The sequence below is a fragment of the Dromiciops gliroides genome, chromosome 6, assembly GCF_019393635.1.
Source record: "Dromiciops gliroides isolate mDroGli1 chromosome 6, mDroGli1.pri, whole genome shotgun sequence".
NCBI classification, from domain to species: domain Eukaryota; kingdom Metazoa; phylum Chordata; class Mammalia; order Microbiotheria; family Microbiotheriidae; genus Dromiciops; species Dromiciops gliroides.
The window spans coordinates 95,875,098-95,893,723 of record NC_057866.1 but is presented as its reverse complement, the minus strand read 5'-3'; the positions used below and the strand labels follow the sequence as shown (position 1 = coordinate 95,893,723).

Here is an 18,626-nt window from a genome sequence, read left to right as displayed (position 1 = left end):
CTTTTTTAGTGAGGCAACTGGGGTTAAGTGACTTACCTAAGGTCACATAGCTAGTAAGTGTTAAGTGGCTAAGGCCGGATTTGAACTCAGGTCCTCCTGACTCCAGGGCTGGTGTTCTATCCACTGCACCACCTAGCTGCCCCTCAATCATAAATTTTTAAAATGCTGGGTTTAGTCTGCACTACTACTTTTTCACCATTCATATTTAATTTTTATTAGTTAAACTTTTATTTAGATGCATTGGCTTTTATGAATATTATATTGTCCCAAATATCAGATAACCCTCTAAAACAGGGGGTTTTTTGAAGGACAAAAACAATTGTTAAACCTTTCCAGCAAGTTTCTCTGAAAAAGACCTCATTTCCAAGATATATAAGAAACTGATTCACATCTATAAGTATAAGAACCATTCCCCAATTGATAAATGGTCAAAGGATATGAATGGGCAATTTTTAAAGGAAGAGATCCAAGCTATCAACATATGAAAAAATTCTCCAAGTCACTAATAATTACAGAAAAACACATTAAAGAAGCTCTGAGGGGGCAGCTAGATGGCGCAGTGGTTAAAGCACCGGCCCTGGATTCAGGAGTACCTGAGTTCAAATCCGGCCTCAGACACCTGACACTTACTAGCTGTGTGACCCTGGGCAAGTCACTTAACCCCCATTGCCTGCAAAAAAAAAAAAAAGAAGAAGAAGAAGCTCTGAGTTTCTACCTTACACCTATCATATTGGTAAAGATGACCAAAAAAAAAGAAAAATGACAAATAATGGAGGGGCTTTAGGAAAATGAGCACATTAATGTACTGTTGATGAAGTTATGTATGAAATGCTATAGTCATTCTAGTTATCAATTTGGAACCATATCTAAAAAGTCACTAAACTGTGCATACCCTCTGACCCAGCTAAATTCCAAAGGGATCAGAGAAAGAGAAAAGGGGCCCATATGTACAAAAATCTTTTTAGCATCAATTTCTTTTTAGTGGTAAAGAAGTAGAAACTAAGGAAGTGCCCATAAATTGGGGACTAGTTAAACAAATCATGATATATGAATGTGAATATAATGGAATACTATTGTACCATAAGAAATGACAAAAGGGATGAGTTCAGAGAACTCTGGAAAAACATTTGAAACCAACAAACTGATGCAGAATTTGTACAGTAACAACAACCTTATAAAGACAAACAACTCTGATAAATCAAATCTAGAACTGTGATGACCAGTCATGATTCCAGAGGACTGATGATGATCTATGATACCAACCTCCTAACAGAGAGATAATGGATATAGAATGCAGAATGACACTCTTGTTGCAAGAGAACTCAGCAGGTACTGCATTCAAATAGAAGCCCTAAGTGAAAGAAGGCTGGCAAATAAAGGCCAGCTTACCTAAATCAGGGCTGAATACGTTATTCTGAAGTGGTCACTAAGATGAGCTTCACCGTGAAACTGGTGTAGGCTTTACACTCTACCTACTGACCTTCTAACAGAGGTGAGGGACTCAGGGAACAGACTGAGACATGAGTCAGACAGATAACATATTGATGGATTTAGATAAAGATATAGTCAAAGAGGAAATTTTTTGCTTGGTTATGCCTATGTTACAAGGATTTTCTTTTTCTTTCTTTTTCAATGAGGGTAGGGATAGAAATGGGAGGGAAAAGGGTGGATTTTCTTTAAATAAAAATTAAGCTTTTAAAATGAGGGTTCAGATTGAATACAAATAAAATTAGAAGGGAAACAGTTAACTGGGAAAAATCTTTGCTGCAGGTTACTCTGATAAAAGTCTCATTTATAAGATGAACCATACTACCAAACAAAAATTGAGGGATTTCAACGAGGGGGGGGGGGACAAAAAAGATGGAAAATGTATGTGGTTAAAACAAAAATCCACCAGTGGATAGAGCACCGGCCCTGGATTCAAGAGTACCTGAGTTCAAATCTGGCCTCAGACACTTAACACTTACTAGCTGTGTGACCCTGGGCAAGTCACTTAACCCCAATTGCCTCACTAAAAAAAAAAATCCACTAATATCCTTATAATGTCAGTAGAAAATGAGAAAGATCCCAGAATAATTAATTCATCCTTTAGTAAATTAATGAGAGAACATAGGCAAGAGATATACAGGATGGGCAGGCATGGATGGATTGTGATTTGTATTGCTAGGGGGAACACTCAAACTGACAAGATAACAGGTCCATTTGAGCACTTGTAGAAGGCAATTGAATTTAATTAACAAATATTAATCAGCTACTGCGTTTAAAGGACTCTTCTAGATGCCTGGGGAAAGACTAAATTTAGAAAAGTCACAGATTCTGTCCTTAACAAGCTCACAACTAGTAAAGAAAAAGTTGTTGTTGTTTAGTCATTTTCAGTCATGTCTGTCTTTGTGACCACATTTGGGGTTTTCTTGGTAAAGACACTGAAGTAGCTTGCCATTTCCTTCTCCAGCTCATTTTACAGATGAGAAAACAGAGACAAAAAGGGTTTGGCCAGGGTCTGAAGCCAAATTTGAACTCAGGTCTTCTTGACTCCAGGCCCAGCATTCTATCCACTGTGCCACTTCGCTGACCAAAGAAAGAGTACACATATACAAATTACAGTAGTAAAATATTCAAGAAATTTATTTAAATTTGACAAATTGTAACATGAAGGTAACATTCCTCTTCCATGTAGGACCCTCAGAATACCTATGGTTCAATGTACTCTGTGGGTCCATATTCATTCAAAACTATTTCCACTCATATTTACTTTTCTCTGGTCAGACACTGAATGATATAGTTTAAGAAAATTTGCATTAGGTCATTTCTCCAATAAACCAAGAGCATGTTCTCTCACATATTTATAATTAGTTCAGAGGATGAACATATAAAGGGTAAATTGTTGGAAGTAAAGTATTTACAAATAATCAGACTTGCAACAGAGTATGGATGAAGGCTTTTTATTGCAGCCTCACAAAAATGAGCACCCATGCTTATGCTCAGAGGAGTGCATGAAACAAAGTCTCAGACAAGCTTATATCCCTTAAGGTCCCTCCCCACTTTTCCCCAATTGGATGGGAGGTTCAGTCTTCCTGGAAATCTACCTATGGTACCCCTTAGTATGTTACCCCTCCTGTTATATACATTTCCATACATCGTATGTTCAGAAAATGGCTGTCAAATCCCACCCAGAGGTGAAGAAGATAATATTCATGAACTTATTAATAGTGTTTAAGCTAGCAACTGGGTTCACCAAAAGTTCAGACTTGCCCACCTTACTGGTTTGGACCAGTTCCAATTGGTTCTAGCTAGCTACCGACCTCGTCCCCTCTCTTGTTCTAGTTTTCCTTATCTTTGAGAAGAGCTACATGTCAGCATTTTCTCTCAGGTAATTATAATAAAGGGCACAGAATTGAAGAATACATGTAACCACTTCAATTCACACCTCCAACACAACAGGTACAGAACCTTATGTCTTCTGATGAAGTAATCACCCTGCTTTCATTGGGCTAGTTCCCTCAAATTGTGGAGTCTCTCTGGGAGAACTGTTCTGCTGATTTCTGTTAGTCTCATGGTGACAGCAGTCTCCGCTGACTGTTCTTGTAATCGCTGGGCACTGCTCCCTTCTGTTAGCTTCTAGGTTTCACCAGTTAAGATTCATCAAAAACATCTCAGCTCCCATGAGCTAAGAGTATAGTGGCTAAACCTTGTAATGATTGGAATGACGCCACCTGCTGGAGACTTACTGTAGAAGAGTTCCGCCCATGAAGTGAACGTCTTTGAGGGCAAGACCAGGAGTCTTTTCTTTGGCGTCAGGAAGTGACACGGGCTAGTGGGAGGAGGAAGGAAGAGACTGGCGCTCGCTCTCACTCTTTCCTCTGGACTCTGGTGGAGAGCGGAGCTAGAAATGTGCTCTCCTTTTAATAGATAGGAATCTAGGCCTTTCCTTCTCTCTTTACCAAATTCTTATTCTCCTTAATAAATGCCTAAAAGTCTAACTCTTGCTAAAGCTTATAATTTATTGGCGACCACTCATTAGATTTTAGACAATCTAGCTAGAATTTTAGCCTTTAACAACCTTTTCCCTACATTAGAGTTAGTGCTCAAATCCTCTCTGGTGGAGCACATAAATGAATTTGATAAGGAACAAAAAGTAAACTAAGAAAGCATGGTCATTATTCTCTACCCACCTACCCCATATTTCTGTCTTTATTATACCTGTGAGCAGCAAAGCCTGATTTATTTGGTGTTGTATTTGTCGAGTGAAATACCTTGATCTTCTTACACAAACATTTATTAAATGTCTACTATGTGCAAGGTACCATACTAGGTGTTAGGAATACAAAAATTAAAATATGACACAGACCATGTTCTCAAGGACTTTACAAACTAATTGGAGGAAGGACAACTATACAACTAAGTGATATAAGAGAAAGGAAGATAAAGGTAAAGAAGAGATCTAGGCAGAATGCTCTGGGAATTTTTAAGATAAAGAAACTCCTTTTAATTTCAAAACTAAAAGAAGGTTCACAGAAGGCCTTGATGGGTAAGACACAGTAGCAGATAGTGATGGGGTCAGGGAGGAATCTACTGAGGAAAGGGAAGGAAATAAATAAAATCATATCAATATGAAAAGTCAAGATGAGATGGAGGAGTATAAGAGACAAGATAGATTAGAGCTACCTTATAGAGGGCTTTGAATATCAGGATCATGGGTTTTATATTTTATTCAGCGAAAAAGCCAATGGAAGGATATTAATAGCAGTATATTAAAAAGATTACTTGGGCAGTCATGTAGTAGATGAATTAGAAGAGGGACAGAGGAAGTAGGAAGACCAATTAAGAAACTATTGGCATAATCTAGGTAGGAAAATTGGGGAGTTTTCATTCATAGTTACAGTGGGAATGGAGAGGGGTTAAATGAGAGAAATATTGCGAAAGTATAAATGACAGGACTTGGTAGGTGACTGCATATGTAGAGTAAGAAGGAGTGAAGAATCAAAAATGACTCCCAGGTTACAAACCTAGGTAAAGTAGGAAGATGAAATACAGAAGATAGATGCTAGCTAAGTGTTTTGCACTTGAAATTCAAGGGGGGAAATAGTCTGAGGGGGATTAGGGAAAGCTTTCTACAAAAGGCAGCCTTTGAATTAGGCTTTAAAAAATGAATGGTCAGGGGCAGCTGGGTGGCGCAGTGGATAGAGCACCAGCCCTGGATTCAGGAGGACCTGAGTTCAAATACAGCTTCAGACACTTGACACACTTACTAGCTGTGTGACCCTGGGCAAGTCACTTAACCCCAATTGCCTCATCCAAAAAAAAAAAAAGAAGAAGAATGAATGGAATTTGGACTGATAGAAAGGAAACAATGTGAGCAAAAACAGGTCGAAAAATAGGGTGTTATTTGTGAAAAGGTAAATAGTTCAGTTTGGCTAGGGTTTAAGGAATGCAAAGGGGTTCATCTAAATCTGAAAAAGCAGTGTGAAATTAGATACTGAAGGGCCTTGAAGGATACACTAAGGTCTTTGGACTTTCAGTAATGAGGGGTCATTAAGGATTTTTGAGAACTACAAGGATAAAAAGTTAACATCCTTTCCCAAAAAAACTTTGGGCTTTATCCCCCACTGCTGTCCTCTGAACCCTGATAGAGCACTGGCCCTGGATTCAGGAGGACCTGAGTTCAAATTTGACCTCAGACCTTGATGGTTACTAGTTGTGTGACCCTGGGCAAGTCAATTAACCCCAATTGCCTCACCAAAAACAAAAAACAAAACAAACAAGATGCAAAAATCAATAGACTAACTTTTCAAGGAAAGTATTCTGTAGAGAAATTTGAGTATTTCTTAGGAACAATCTGCTTTGCTAAAACAAAATATATCAATTAATTGTGTAAAAAAAATTTACCGTCTTACCAATTAACTTACTTCTTGTCTTAGCTCGTTTTCACTTTTACTTCCAAAAGCTGATTAGATAATACCAAAAATGTAGGATTTCTAAAAGCTAACTTAGCGAGGAGAACATTTCACTAAGAAGGATAAATGGAGCATACAAGTTCCTAAAGCTGAGCAAAACTTATGTTCCAATAAGCTGGAAATAAAATGTTCCAGGAGTTTCATAATATAGAAGTACCTTGCTCTGTATAATAGATGTATTCTTGAAAAATTATATGTAAATCATATTTTTTAAATCAAATCCTATTTTCTAAGTGTCAAAGAAAACTCCCTAATTAGAGGATTATGCTAAATCTTTTTGTAAATCAGAGAATAGTCTGTGAGAAAAAAAATCTGAATTTCTATACAGCAAGTTTAGCATGTCCTTAGCTCAGGAGGTACCTAGAATGAACAACTGTTTCTAACAGCTCAACCTTACTGTGAATCACCTTTTCCCTTTCAAGCTACAGGACCAAATTTATCCTTATGTACTATAACTAAGAAAAAAAATTCTTTAAATTCTCAGTATGAAAGGATTTTCATCACGTTCTCATTCTAAATAAAAATGTTAAAATATGCTTAAAATAATTCATATGTTCAGTGGAAAATGAAATTATTTAAACTATTATATTATCTACCAGTGATATACTTGCCTTATCTTCTAGAAGTGTATCCTTTACACTGGAATAATGTACCATCTTCTCATCTTTTAAAAATAAGAAAAGCACATACAAATGTGGGATATTAAGACAAAAAAGAGATGAAAAAATCACATTACTAACAAAGCACTAATAAACTCAAGCTAACAGGTTTTTCTTACAATAATCTACTCACATATTTGAAATAAAATAAAATATTCAAACTGATACAATTTAGCAACAGCCTTGTAACAATGCATTAGGGTACATACTTAGGGAAAGTATTCCAGACAAAAGCCAAGTTGAAAACTTTTGTGGTAAGCAACAAAAGAAACAAGGCAAAGATAAGGATAATGTGATGCTTCTACTTTAGTCAAGTAGGTAGGCAGAAAAGAGAGCCTGGAGTAAGGAAGATCTGAGTTTGAATTTTATGTCAGAGAATTACTAGCTGGTGTGACCCTGGGCAAGTCATTTAACCTCTATTTACCTCAGTTTCCTCAACTGTAAAATGGGGATTATAGCATCTGTTATGAGGATCAAATGAGATATTTGTAAAGCACCTAGCACAGTGTAGCACTTAGTAGGCACATAATAAATGCTTGGTTTCTTCTTTCCTTTCAATACAAAGTCTATTGACAACCGAATGTAAATATCTACTTATTATTTAATAACAAGTTATCAAATGCAAAATAAGAAGACCTGAACCTGAAATACATTCAGTCATTAAAGAATTATTGCTGTAAGAAAATTGTAGAAGGCTCTATTTCCAAGGTGGGAAAAATTACATAAAGCAATGCTAAAAGGTCAGTAAGCTACAATGAATGCAGAATGAGAACTGTCAATAATTACCCTTCAATCTGTTCTATGTAAAATATCCAGGCTCCTGAATCATCAGTCTCAGTCTTACTTGAATAAAGGACATGAACCCTGACTATAATGTAATGAATTTTTTAACAAAAAGACCACCATTCATACATCCAAATGGATGCCATCCCCTTCAAACTAGTCACCTTGAGAAGCTGTACACTTACTTCAAAGATGCCAAAAGCTTTCTGCAACTCCTCTTCAGAAATTATGCTCAGGGCTCAAACCACATTCCTTGTTTTGAAATAACTACCTCAATGGAGGGCAGATCTTTTGGTGGTTTATGCTTATAGAATTAGCAGAAAGTCATTTGGGCTTCAGTCTGATAAATAGGATGAGTGGTCAAGCTGAATAACATTGTTCTTTTCAGGTTTTTAAAATGTTGATTTCTTTATGCTGCTTATAAATGGGCTCTGAGAATTCCAAAAGAGGTCCTCCTTACTCATTCTAAGCTAGGATAGCACCATTAAAGTACTCCAGCTCCCATCTCCATGGCTTTGTACTGTCTGTGCTCCAGGCCTGGAAAAGCATTCCCTCCTTCCCTCTGACTTCTGACATGCCTAACTTTTTTCAAAATTCATCGCAAACATTACTTTCTGCAGAAGGCCTTCCCAGATCTCCCAACCATGTAAGACTTGTCCTCTAATGTTCCCTTCTTGCTATTGCTACTCTGTTATGTATCTCGTGTGTAAAACAGGATGAACACAAAACTACAAGTCTCTACTATGTACAGCTTGCTTTTCAAATATATAAGAAATTCAACATATAACTGATAATTGGGCTTTTTTCCCCTCTTCTCTTCTTCTCTACAACACTGGTGGTACAGTAGATTGAGCTCTGGGCCTAGAGTTGAGAAGATGAGTTCAAATTCAGCCTCAGACATTTACTAGTTGGGTGACCATGGGCAAGTCAGTTACACTGTTTGCCTCAGCTTCTTCGATTCTAAAAGAGGAATAATAACAGCAGTTGTGGGACTGTTGTGAGGATCAAATAAATTAAATGCAAATCACTTATCCCAGTGGCTGGCACATAGCAGGTGCTATTTTAATACTTCTTCCCTTTCACTTCCTTTTCTTTTCCATACACTTTTTTTTTTGGCAATGCTTCAGTGAGCCTCTCTTCTTTCTTTTCATGGCAGCCATATCTCTACCCTTCCATTCCTTCTCACCTCCCTCCCCTTCAAACTTAAAAAAGAAAAACAATGCCCCTGTAATTAATATGTTCATGGTGAAGTAAAACAAATTTCCACACTAGCCATGTCTGAAAGTCTATGTCTTACTCTACTTCTTGAATCCACTACTTGTCAGTAGGGGGCTAGCATACTTGATCAGTGGTTCTCTGGAATTGTGGTTGCTTCATAATATCGTTGTTATAGACACTGTTCTCCAGTTTACCAATCTCTTTATATCTTGCCTCCCCCGTTAGTACATAAGCCTGAGTGCAAGGAAAATGTTTGTATTTTCACTCTTGTTTGTATCCCTAGGGCCTAGAACACAATAAGAGCTTAATAAATGCTTCTTGAGTAATTGATATGAGGACAGCTCTCATTTGGATATCTAAGTGCTGGTCCATTTTGTCACACAGCCAGTCTAACATTAGTCATACCACATTTTTTCTCTTTTGTTGCACAGTAAATTTAAAACAACTTAAAGAACACAAAAGCCCTGACAGAAGAAGCAAAATCACGGCTGAAGCAGAACAGCAATTTTCAAACTTTTTAGCTAGAGACCACTAAGTTCCTATGTTTTGCTTTTTCCAATAGTCATCCCTCAAAATAAAAAGCCTCAAAAATCCATGTTCTTACTGCTCTATCAATTCAACAGTCAACACAGTGGCTTCAGATTCTTTGCTTTGAGGGATGATTTTTTTTGAGATGGCTTTCAAGCAGTGTGACAAAGCCTTGTGCTTGGCCACTGTGCAGAAAAAGTAACTGCTTTAAAGGGTCATTAGGGCCCTCATCACTGAAGAGAATATAGTATAATTCTTCCTGCCAATATGGCAAGAAGTCAGAAGTAAGTATTTTATCTCACACATAGGTGATGCCTTCCAAGGCCCAACAAAGAAAGTTCTATAGGAAAAATTAGCAGCTCTTTGGAAACATCTACCCTACCATAAATACGCTAGAAAATTATTTGAACAGAGTGGAACATGTCCTTAGCCCTTTCTTTCTTCACTGTACTTTGACTTGGATTTCCAAAAGGCTGAGTCAAGGATCAGGAAGAGATAATAGAACCCTTTACCCCTTCCCATTCCCATTCTAGGCCTAACTCCTAAGAGACCAAAGATAGGACGACAGAAAAAGAGGCACAATGATTGACAGCTTGAGGAATGGGAGGCAATCCAACATAGTAGAAAAAAGCCTTTCCTAGGAAGTCAGGAGACTAGATTCTAGTCCAACCCTTTCCACTAGTCACTCTATAACTCTGGTCATTTTACATCTTTAGAGCAATTTCTTCATCAATAAAATGAAAAAACTAGAGATTCCTTCCAGCTTAAAGATTCTAAATAAACTTTTTAAATAGAATAAATCCACACTCAAAAAATGTAAAATGTAAATCTTACCCAAGTACCTATTATAATTCACTAATCTAGCATTCATGCAATGCACAAAGGTATTATCTCAGCAATTAGGAAAATTCGGAATCAATATCAAAACTATTTCCCAATATTGCAAACTATAATTTGTAACAAGAAAGCACATAGTTAAGCACTAGGAAAGTATGTAAGAACAAATTTTCACCAACACCCAGAAAATAAACCAAGAAACATATCTAGAATGTTTATGACTACTATACCAGATAGCTTGAGTAAAAAAGTTTAGGGTATGAAAATTTGTTTATAAAAAAAAAAAATTTCTATAAAGCATTTAAGTGATTTTTACCTTAATGACTAAGAAAGCAGAAATGAGTTTTTATCACACACATCATTGCTTTTGGACAATGTATAATCAAGATTATGTTGTGAAATGTTTGCTATGAATCACTATTTTGCCATCTGTATTTAAATACTTTATCCTACATATATGTGTGGTAGGGCAGCTAAGTACTATAGTACTAAGTACTGTACACAGTCAGAAAGACTCATCTTCCAGAGTTCAAATCTGGCCTCAGACACTTATTAGCTGTGTGACCCTGAGCAAGTCACTTAACCCTATTTGCCTCGGTTTCCTCATCTGGCAAATGAGTTGAAGAAGGAAATGGCAAACCACTACAGTATCTTTGCCAAGAAAACATCAAATGGGGTCATGAAGAGTCAGACACAACTGAAAAAGAACTGAACAACAAAAATATACAGATGGTACTATATTTTAGAAATGTCTTGCAAATAGTTTAAGAAAATGTTTAAGCCCAACAAAATAATTGTATATTTAAAATTTAATCAAATCAAACTTATACAAACTTTGTTATAACTTGTCTAAAGCTGTGCTAAAGTTCATGTTTGAATAATCTAAGCATTGGTTTTTTGCTAAGTTAAAGAGATTTCTAGTATGAATTAAAATTTTATCTGTAGCATTTAAGTGTGTGTAGTGGTAGGAAAAAAGGGGAGAGATGATAGCCTTTGAAAATTAATGTTATGAAGAATCCAGTGTTATAGTATTTGAAAGGCAATGGGTCATAGTAGAAAGAACCCTGATTTTAGATTCAGAGGATTTGAATTTGAACCCTAGCTCTGGCTAACCTTGGGCAAAACACTCAGCCTCTCTGGACTTTAATTTGTCATCCACAAAATGAGGAGTATGAACAAGTTATCTTAGAGGTGCCTTTCACTTTAAAATCCTATGAAAGGGGCAGCTAGATGGTGCAGTGGATAGAGCACCGGCCCTGGATTCAAGAGTACCTGAGTTCAAATCCGGCCTCAGACACTTAACACTTACTAGCTGTGTGACCCTGGGCAAGTCACTTAACCCCAATTGCCCCTCAAAAAACAAACAAAAAATAACAAAAACAAACAAAATCCTATGAAAAATTTCTTGTCCCACCCCTAATCAATAGACCCCCTAGGTCTGGCACTATTTGGGGGTCAAGAGGAACCTGTAGAGGAAAGATACAAAGCACAGGGCATTGATTCTTACTCTCAAGAAGCTAACCATTTCATTAGACTAAAGACTTTATGTACATTAAGACATAATTAAGTAACAAAGCACATTACCCATAGTAAGTATAATGGGTGTGAAGAGATGGGAGAGAACAGTGGAAAATAAAAACCATGACATAGATATTTAACAGTGAATTTCTCATAAACAGAACTGAACCTCAGTTTCTTCATCTTTGAATTGGGGATAATAGCATACACCTCACAAAATGGTTAAGAACTAAATAAGATTTATACACACACAGAGACATATATAAAACACTTTGTAAACTTTAAAGTACTGTATAAATGCTAGCTATTATCATTATTATTATTTATAATTCTAATTATAAAAGCACAGACAACACTGGATCTTTCTTAGCCTTAGTTTCCTCAACTATAAAATGAGGTCACTATACTTGAGTCCTAAGAATTCAAGTACAAGTTCTACTATTTATTAGCTATATGGTTTTGGGCAAGTCACAACATTTTTGAGCTATGTCACTTCCATCTAGACAGGTAGGTGGTGAAGTGGCTAGAGGTACCAGAAGTGAAATCAGGAAGAGTTCAGATCCAGCCTCAGACACTTACTAGTTGTGTGACCCTAGACAAGTCATTTAATCTCTATTTGTCTGTTTCCTCAACTGTAAAATGGGGATAATAACACCACCTACTTCACAAGGTTGTTGTGAGCATCAAATTAGATAATATTTGTAAAGCACCTAGTACAGTGCCTGATATATGGTAAGTGCTAATATAAATGCTTATTCCCTTCCCTTATTCTCCTTTTTCTTCTTCACCTGTAAGTGAGGGGGGTACTAGATGAGTTTTCTCCAAGGTCTCCTACATCTCCAATATTCATTGAATAAATAGTAATCACTTTCGTCATCTAGAATTAGATATAGATATATAGATGTTTTCCTGAAACCTCAAAAACCCCCACTAGGTGGCAGAAAGTAGTGATGAGATTTAGTTTCTAAAGAAGGAAATTTGAAAATACCATCATAAGTGGTTGCAAATTCACCTTAGTTTGCTATACCTTTATAAACTACTTTTCTCAATACCAGAAAACAGTGAACTTCAATATAACTAATTTATTTTAAAATAGTTAATTCCAAATTATTTAATATTTCAAAAAATTTAAAATTTTATGTAGATACCTGTCCATAATTGATAGTATAAGCCAATGATATGTGTATGTGTGCATAGGATCTATGATAATAATTTTATTTACTATGAGATTCATAACTTCTATTTTATTGATATTCATTGATGAACATATTAAAGACAAAATTATTCCAAATGTGTTGTAGCTGTTGGACTCCCCACTGATTTCTCCACAGCACATACATTTCAGACTGTAACTTAATCAAAACATATTATACCATAGTCTGCACTGATTGTTTACTTTCAGGCATAAATTCCTTATTAAATACTTGCTGAATTGAACTAAATTAACATGTAACAATATCAGGAAAATTAGACTATATCTAACACCTAAGAAAATATTAATTTTAATGAGCAATGCCTTCTGTGTTTATCTACTTCTATCCCCTCTTCAATTCCTGCCCATATCAGACTACCTCTCCATACTAAAATATATCTCTTTAAAATGGCAGTGCAGGGGCAGCTAGGTGGCGCAGTGGAGAGAGCACCGGCCCTGGATTCAGAAAGACCTGAGTTCAAATCCGGCCTCAGTCACTTGACACTTACTAGCTTGTGTGACCTTGGGCAAGTCACTTAACCCTCATTGCCCCGCCCCCGCCCCCGCCCCCCAAATGGCAGTATGATCCTTCACTGCTTAAAACAGAGGTTACCTGGTAAAGTAAACTCTGGGGCTGCCCAACAAGCTGTAACCAAACATGCCAAGAAAAAGACGATGCCATCTGGAGGTGGAGGTGAGTCTTCATAAGCTAGGTGGGATGTGGGGATGGCCATTTAGTCCAACTTGTCCCTCGAAACAATCCTATTACAGCTTCTCTGACAAGAGGTTGCCAGTCTTTGCCCAAAGACTTTCAGTGAGGTCATTACATCAAACCTACAAATGCCTTACTCTTAATCTTGCCCTCTAGGGCCAAGGAAAACCAAGTCTAATTTCTCTTCCCCAGAATGCCCCTTCAAAGATGTGAATGCAACCATAAAATCCCCCTAAATCATCTTCTCTACAGGATAATATCCCTAGTTCTTTCATCTAGTTCTTGTGTGACATGGTCTCCAGAACTTCAGCCTTGCCACCTTCTTCAGGAAATGCTCTAGTTTGTCTATGCCCATTCTACAATATAGCATTAAGAACTGCAAACAGTATTCCAGAAGTGGTCTGACCAGGAAGGAGTATAAACATCTAGCACATCCCTTAGGCACTAAGCTTCTCTTCAAGTAGACTTAGATAATACTAGCTTTTTTGGCTAACATATCATACATACTGTTGACATATACTGAGTCTGAAGTTCATTAACTATCCCAAATCTTTTTCATATGAGGTGTACCTTAAAATACTTGTAAAGTTGATTTAATTCATATATAACCTTTTAAATTCCATCTTATTAATATGGCACATTGTTCTAACCCGTTTTAAAAAAAACCTTTTTTGGGATTCTGTCATCCAACATGTTAACTATCTCTCCCAGCTTTGTGTCATTTGGAAATACTACATATACACATGTTTTTATGGCTTCATCCAAGTCACAGGATTAAAGGAAAATAGTTCTATAGCAAGAAAGGCCCTTAGCGGTTATCTAGGCCAAATCCTTCATTACAAAAGAACAAACTGAGGCCTGTAGAGATTAAGTGATTTATTCGAGGGTTACATAGGTAGTATCAGTGGGATAAAAAAAAAAAAAATGCTGAACAGCACACAGACAAGGATATATTGCTGGGGGTACTCCCTATCACTTTCAGGCAGTCCTGAATCTAAGCACACTATCATCTAAGAATGACTCATGTTTGTGCTGTATCTTATGGCTTGCAAAGTGCTCTTATTCAATCATCAGGACACTCTTGGAATAAATCCAGTTATTATTCTTCCTATCGTACAGATACAGAAAAAGGCTGGGATTGAATAATTGCCATGGACATAGAGCAAGGCCAGGTCAGGGGCAGGAACCAATCTTGGGTCTCTCTACACCAAGTCCAATGATCTCATTATTTTACTCACAAACTCTACCTTTATTAGTATGTCCTAGAATTTTGCCAGGAAGAGAGGTTAAGCTCCCTGGTCTAGAGTCTGTCACCTCTATTCTATTCTGGTTTTCAGAACTGGAACTTCTGTTTATCTCAAATCCTCCTGTACTTCTACTACCCAAGTTCTTTCAAAGATCAATCAGTGACTGGGCAGCCCTATCTGCAAGATCCCAGGAGTTGACCCGGGCCTGGTACCTGCTTACTCTCTGGTTTCTGGCTTAGCAAATAGATGGGTCATCTTCTCTTTTTCCTTCTGTTTTTAATTTACAGTCTCCTTCATCAACTTTGAAAGATCTTAAGCAAAAATCTTACCAACTCTCATTAGGTCTACTTGATTCTGGCCAATGAGCCCATTCTTCTTGTACATTAAAAGTGTGATTACAGAAATACAATCCTATTCTCAAACACCATCTTCCTAACTAATTGTTATTTCTTTTATCTACCTCTTTCCCAAAGCCTCTCCTTTAATCTTCAAGAGACTGAAATACCACTGGTGCTCCAACTTTTTTAGATTTCTTGCTCAATAATTCTTAATCCTTAGAAGTATTTTCTGGGTTCCTTCTAGACAAACATGAAGAACGTCAACTCCCAGAAGACCTGCTGGTTGGTCAGCCTGCCACAAAGTTTCTTTCCACTTCTACTGTCCATTCATCTGCCAAAGTGTTTTTCCTAAAAATGCAGTGGCTCCCTATCACCTCTGGGATCAAATATAAAAGCCTCCAGTGTTCAAAGTCTTTTATATCCTAGCCCTTCGCTACCTTTCCAGTCTTTACACCTCACTCCCTCTGCCATGTACCCTTCACACCAGTGACACTGGCTTTCTGCCTATTTCACAAGATATTACATCTCTCACTTCTAGGCATTTTTTCCAGCTGTCCCCTAGAATGCTGTGCCTGGAATATTTTCCTCCTCATCTCCACATTCTAGCTTCCCTCGTTTCCTTCAAGTCCTAGCAGGGTCTGGCACATAGTAGATGTTTAATAAACATTATTAAATAAGTCCCCTACTATTGTTTACATAAGGCTAACAAATAGTTTTCTTGGTACTCCTTAGAACTACCATCTTGGGACTACTCCTTCAGCAACCACCATAGTCTTTTCTTCCTCTGACCATTACTGGATGACTCCTAAGGCACCTTGTACAATCACATCATTTTTCTTTGGAGTTTAAGAAGCTGTGTTCCTGGGGCAGCTTCAGCTTTTTCAGTCTTTAGAAGAGAGCGGATCAACCCACAATTTTGCATTCAGAGGTGTTACATGGTACTGTTATCAATCAATCAACAAATATTTGTTAAGCACCTACTATGTTATATGCTTGGGAGACAGCACAGTTAATGAAATAATTTCTACTTGCTATGGGGGAGAAAAGTACACATAAAACTAAATACTGTATAAATATTGTTTATATTTATGTATTTTCTTCTATATACATAGTATATACACACACAGAGTAGTTAAATATAAATATGGGAAGGAATTAACATTTATGGAGCAAGGGGAATCAAGAAAGGCTTAATGGTATCTTAGCTATATCTTGAAGAATGAAAGCTATTTTATAAGGTGGAGGTAAGGGAGGGAGATGCATTCCAGACATAGGGAACAGCCAAAGCAAAGACACAGAAATGGCAGACGGAATGTAGTAAAGAACACAGAGGTCAGAAACAATACTTCCTATAAACCACTGAATAATTTCCTTCACCCTCTGTATTAGTTCAGTCATCTATCAGTCTTGGTAGATTTTCAAGACCAAATCTCATGGTAAATCTCATGATAGCAGCTCCTGAGCAAGGTTTTGTTTATAATCATGTTCCTATGTTTTCTCCTGAATATCCCAATGTAAAAAAACTGCCCAGTTCTACTATCGGTAAAGTGTTCTCAAACACATACAATTCATCTCCCTATACAATTCACCTTTATCAGATTTTAAATGTTTCCCCCATTCTTGTGACAGTTCCTTATAGAAATCCAAATCTAATGTGTTTCAAGTTCATTCTGAAGGGCTTCCAAATCTCTAGATGCAGGGTCTACAACTTGTGTGGACTTGTGTGAGGCCAGTGGGTTCTGTATATTATTGGGAATTTAGAATTGTTTAGGAAACTCTAAGAAAATAAATCTATTAAATGCCTACTATGTGCAAAGCAATGTACTAGATAGTAGGGATATGAAAATGAAACAATAACATTCCTTTGCCCTCAATGAACTTATATTCTATTTGAAGGCTATCACATGTAGACAAAGTATAATACAAAATAGAGTGTAACAGGAGAGAAATCCAGACAAACAGCTTTAAGAAAAGCTAAGTTTTGAGGGTCTGACAGCAGAGAAGGCATGTAACATATACTAGAAGCGACTTAACCTTCAAGAAAGCCTCAAATGCAAAGAACTCCAACCAAATGTACTAGAACCATGCCCAAGCAGATCCCTCAAAAAGACCAATATATACTTGCCTTTTAGGGTAGAGGTGTAGGAAAACTGAAATGTTTGGGCAGTGAACAGGTTCTTTAATTTTCTAAATGTATTTTAAAGGTTATAATAGGGGCAGCTAGGTGGCGCAGTGGATAGAGCACCAGCCCTGGAGTCAGGAGTACCTGAGTTCAAATCCAGCCTCAGACACTTAACACTTACTTGCTGTGTGACCCTGGGCAAGTCACTTAACCCCCATTGCCCCGCAAAAACAAACAAACAAAAATAACAATTACTTCTTGTGGCTAAGCAACTGGCTATCTGAACCCCCATTTTGTCATGTATAAAACAAGAAGGGGTTAGAGTTGATGATCTGTCTCTCCCAGATCTATATCCTAGGCTTCTGTGACTATGTAATAACAGAAAACGGCCGAAGTATGGCATACAACTATAAGTCTAGAACCCTTTAATACAGCAAGAGCCTGTGCTTTTATCAAATGTAGCTGTTTCCCTCACTGATGAAGGGCCTAATCCCTCTTCTGCCTCAGTAGAAGACAACATTCAAAAGCTATGGGACAAAAGTATCACCCCTACTCTGGGCAGCCCCATGTTGGAAAAACAGTTCCCATATAAAAGGCACTTGAAGATATGCCAAACACACTTATAATATTCTTATTTGATCCTCACCACAACCCTGTGAGGGGGATGCAAATATCCCCATTTTACAAATAAAGAAACAGGCTCAGAGAGTAGGTTAAGTAATTTGCCCCAAGTTTCTGAAGTATGTCTTCAAACCAGGTTTTCCTGACTCTAAGCCCAGGGTCTTTGTACATTACTGCACATGCCTGAGATGGTCTTCAGACAAGATACAGTCCACAATCAAAGCTTGTCTCATTTGGCAGAACTTGCCCAAACTTGGGCTCCACTGGCTAATTTTAAGAATCCTGATACTGGGGTTATACAAATACAATTGTAGACAATGCATATCATTGACATTGACAGTAGAGTAACACAACTACCATCTAAAGCATAAATAAGTTTTCAAGTTCACTAGAGGAAAAATACCATAATCCTTTCACTTCAGAGAGTTAATTAGTTTCTCTGGTGGTTTTTTGGCCTGGGTACATAATTTCAAACCCTCTCCTAATCAATACTGCTCTAGAAAAATCCAACCTACTTCTAGGATGAGATATAGTTTAGTGTACTGATTTCACAATGATGTATGCACTTCAAAAGGTATGACCAGATCCCCCATTTAACCTTAATATAGATGTAACCAAAAATAAAATCATTTCATAGTAAGCTTCAAGAAAAAAAAAATTGAAGTCAAGGATATCTGACAAAGAGGTGAAAAAACTTACAGGATTTAAAGCTAGAAAAACAAAGAATATCTATTCCAGTATCTTTCTTCCTTTTGTACATGAGGAAGCTGAAACCCATAAAAGTTATGTAACTTGCTCAAGCTACTAGATTATAAGAAAGGCAAGCTTTGAACCCAAGATTTGTCCCCAAATTCTGTCCTTTACGTGCTGCCTCTCCAGGACATCTGCAATATCCTT

General features: G+C 37.2%; 1 protein-coding gene across 1 annotated transcript in view; it reads right to left on the bottom strand.

The window, feature by feature from the left end:
- Positions 1–18,626, bottom strand: part of POLN (DNA polymerase nu) — a 345,265-nt gene that overhangs the window by 325,137 nt on the left and 1,502 nt on the right. The window contains exon 2 of the mRNA XM_043972229.1: positions 6,566–6,618. Within this exon, the coding sequence (XP_043828164.1) occupies positions 6,566–6,618 (53 nt within the window). The remainder of the gene's footprint in view (positions 1–6,565; positions 6,619–18,626) is intronic.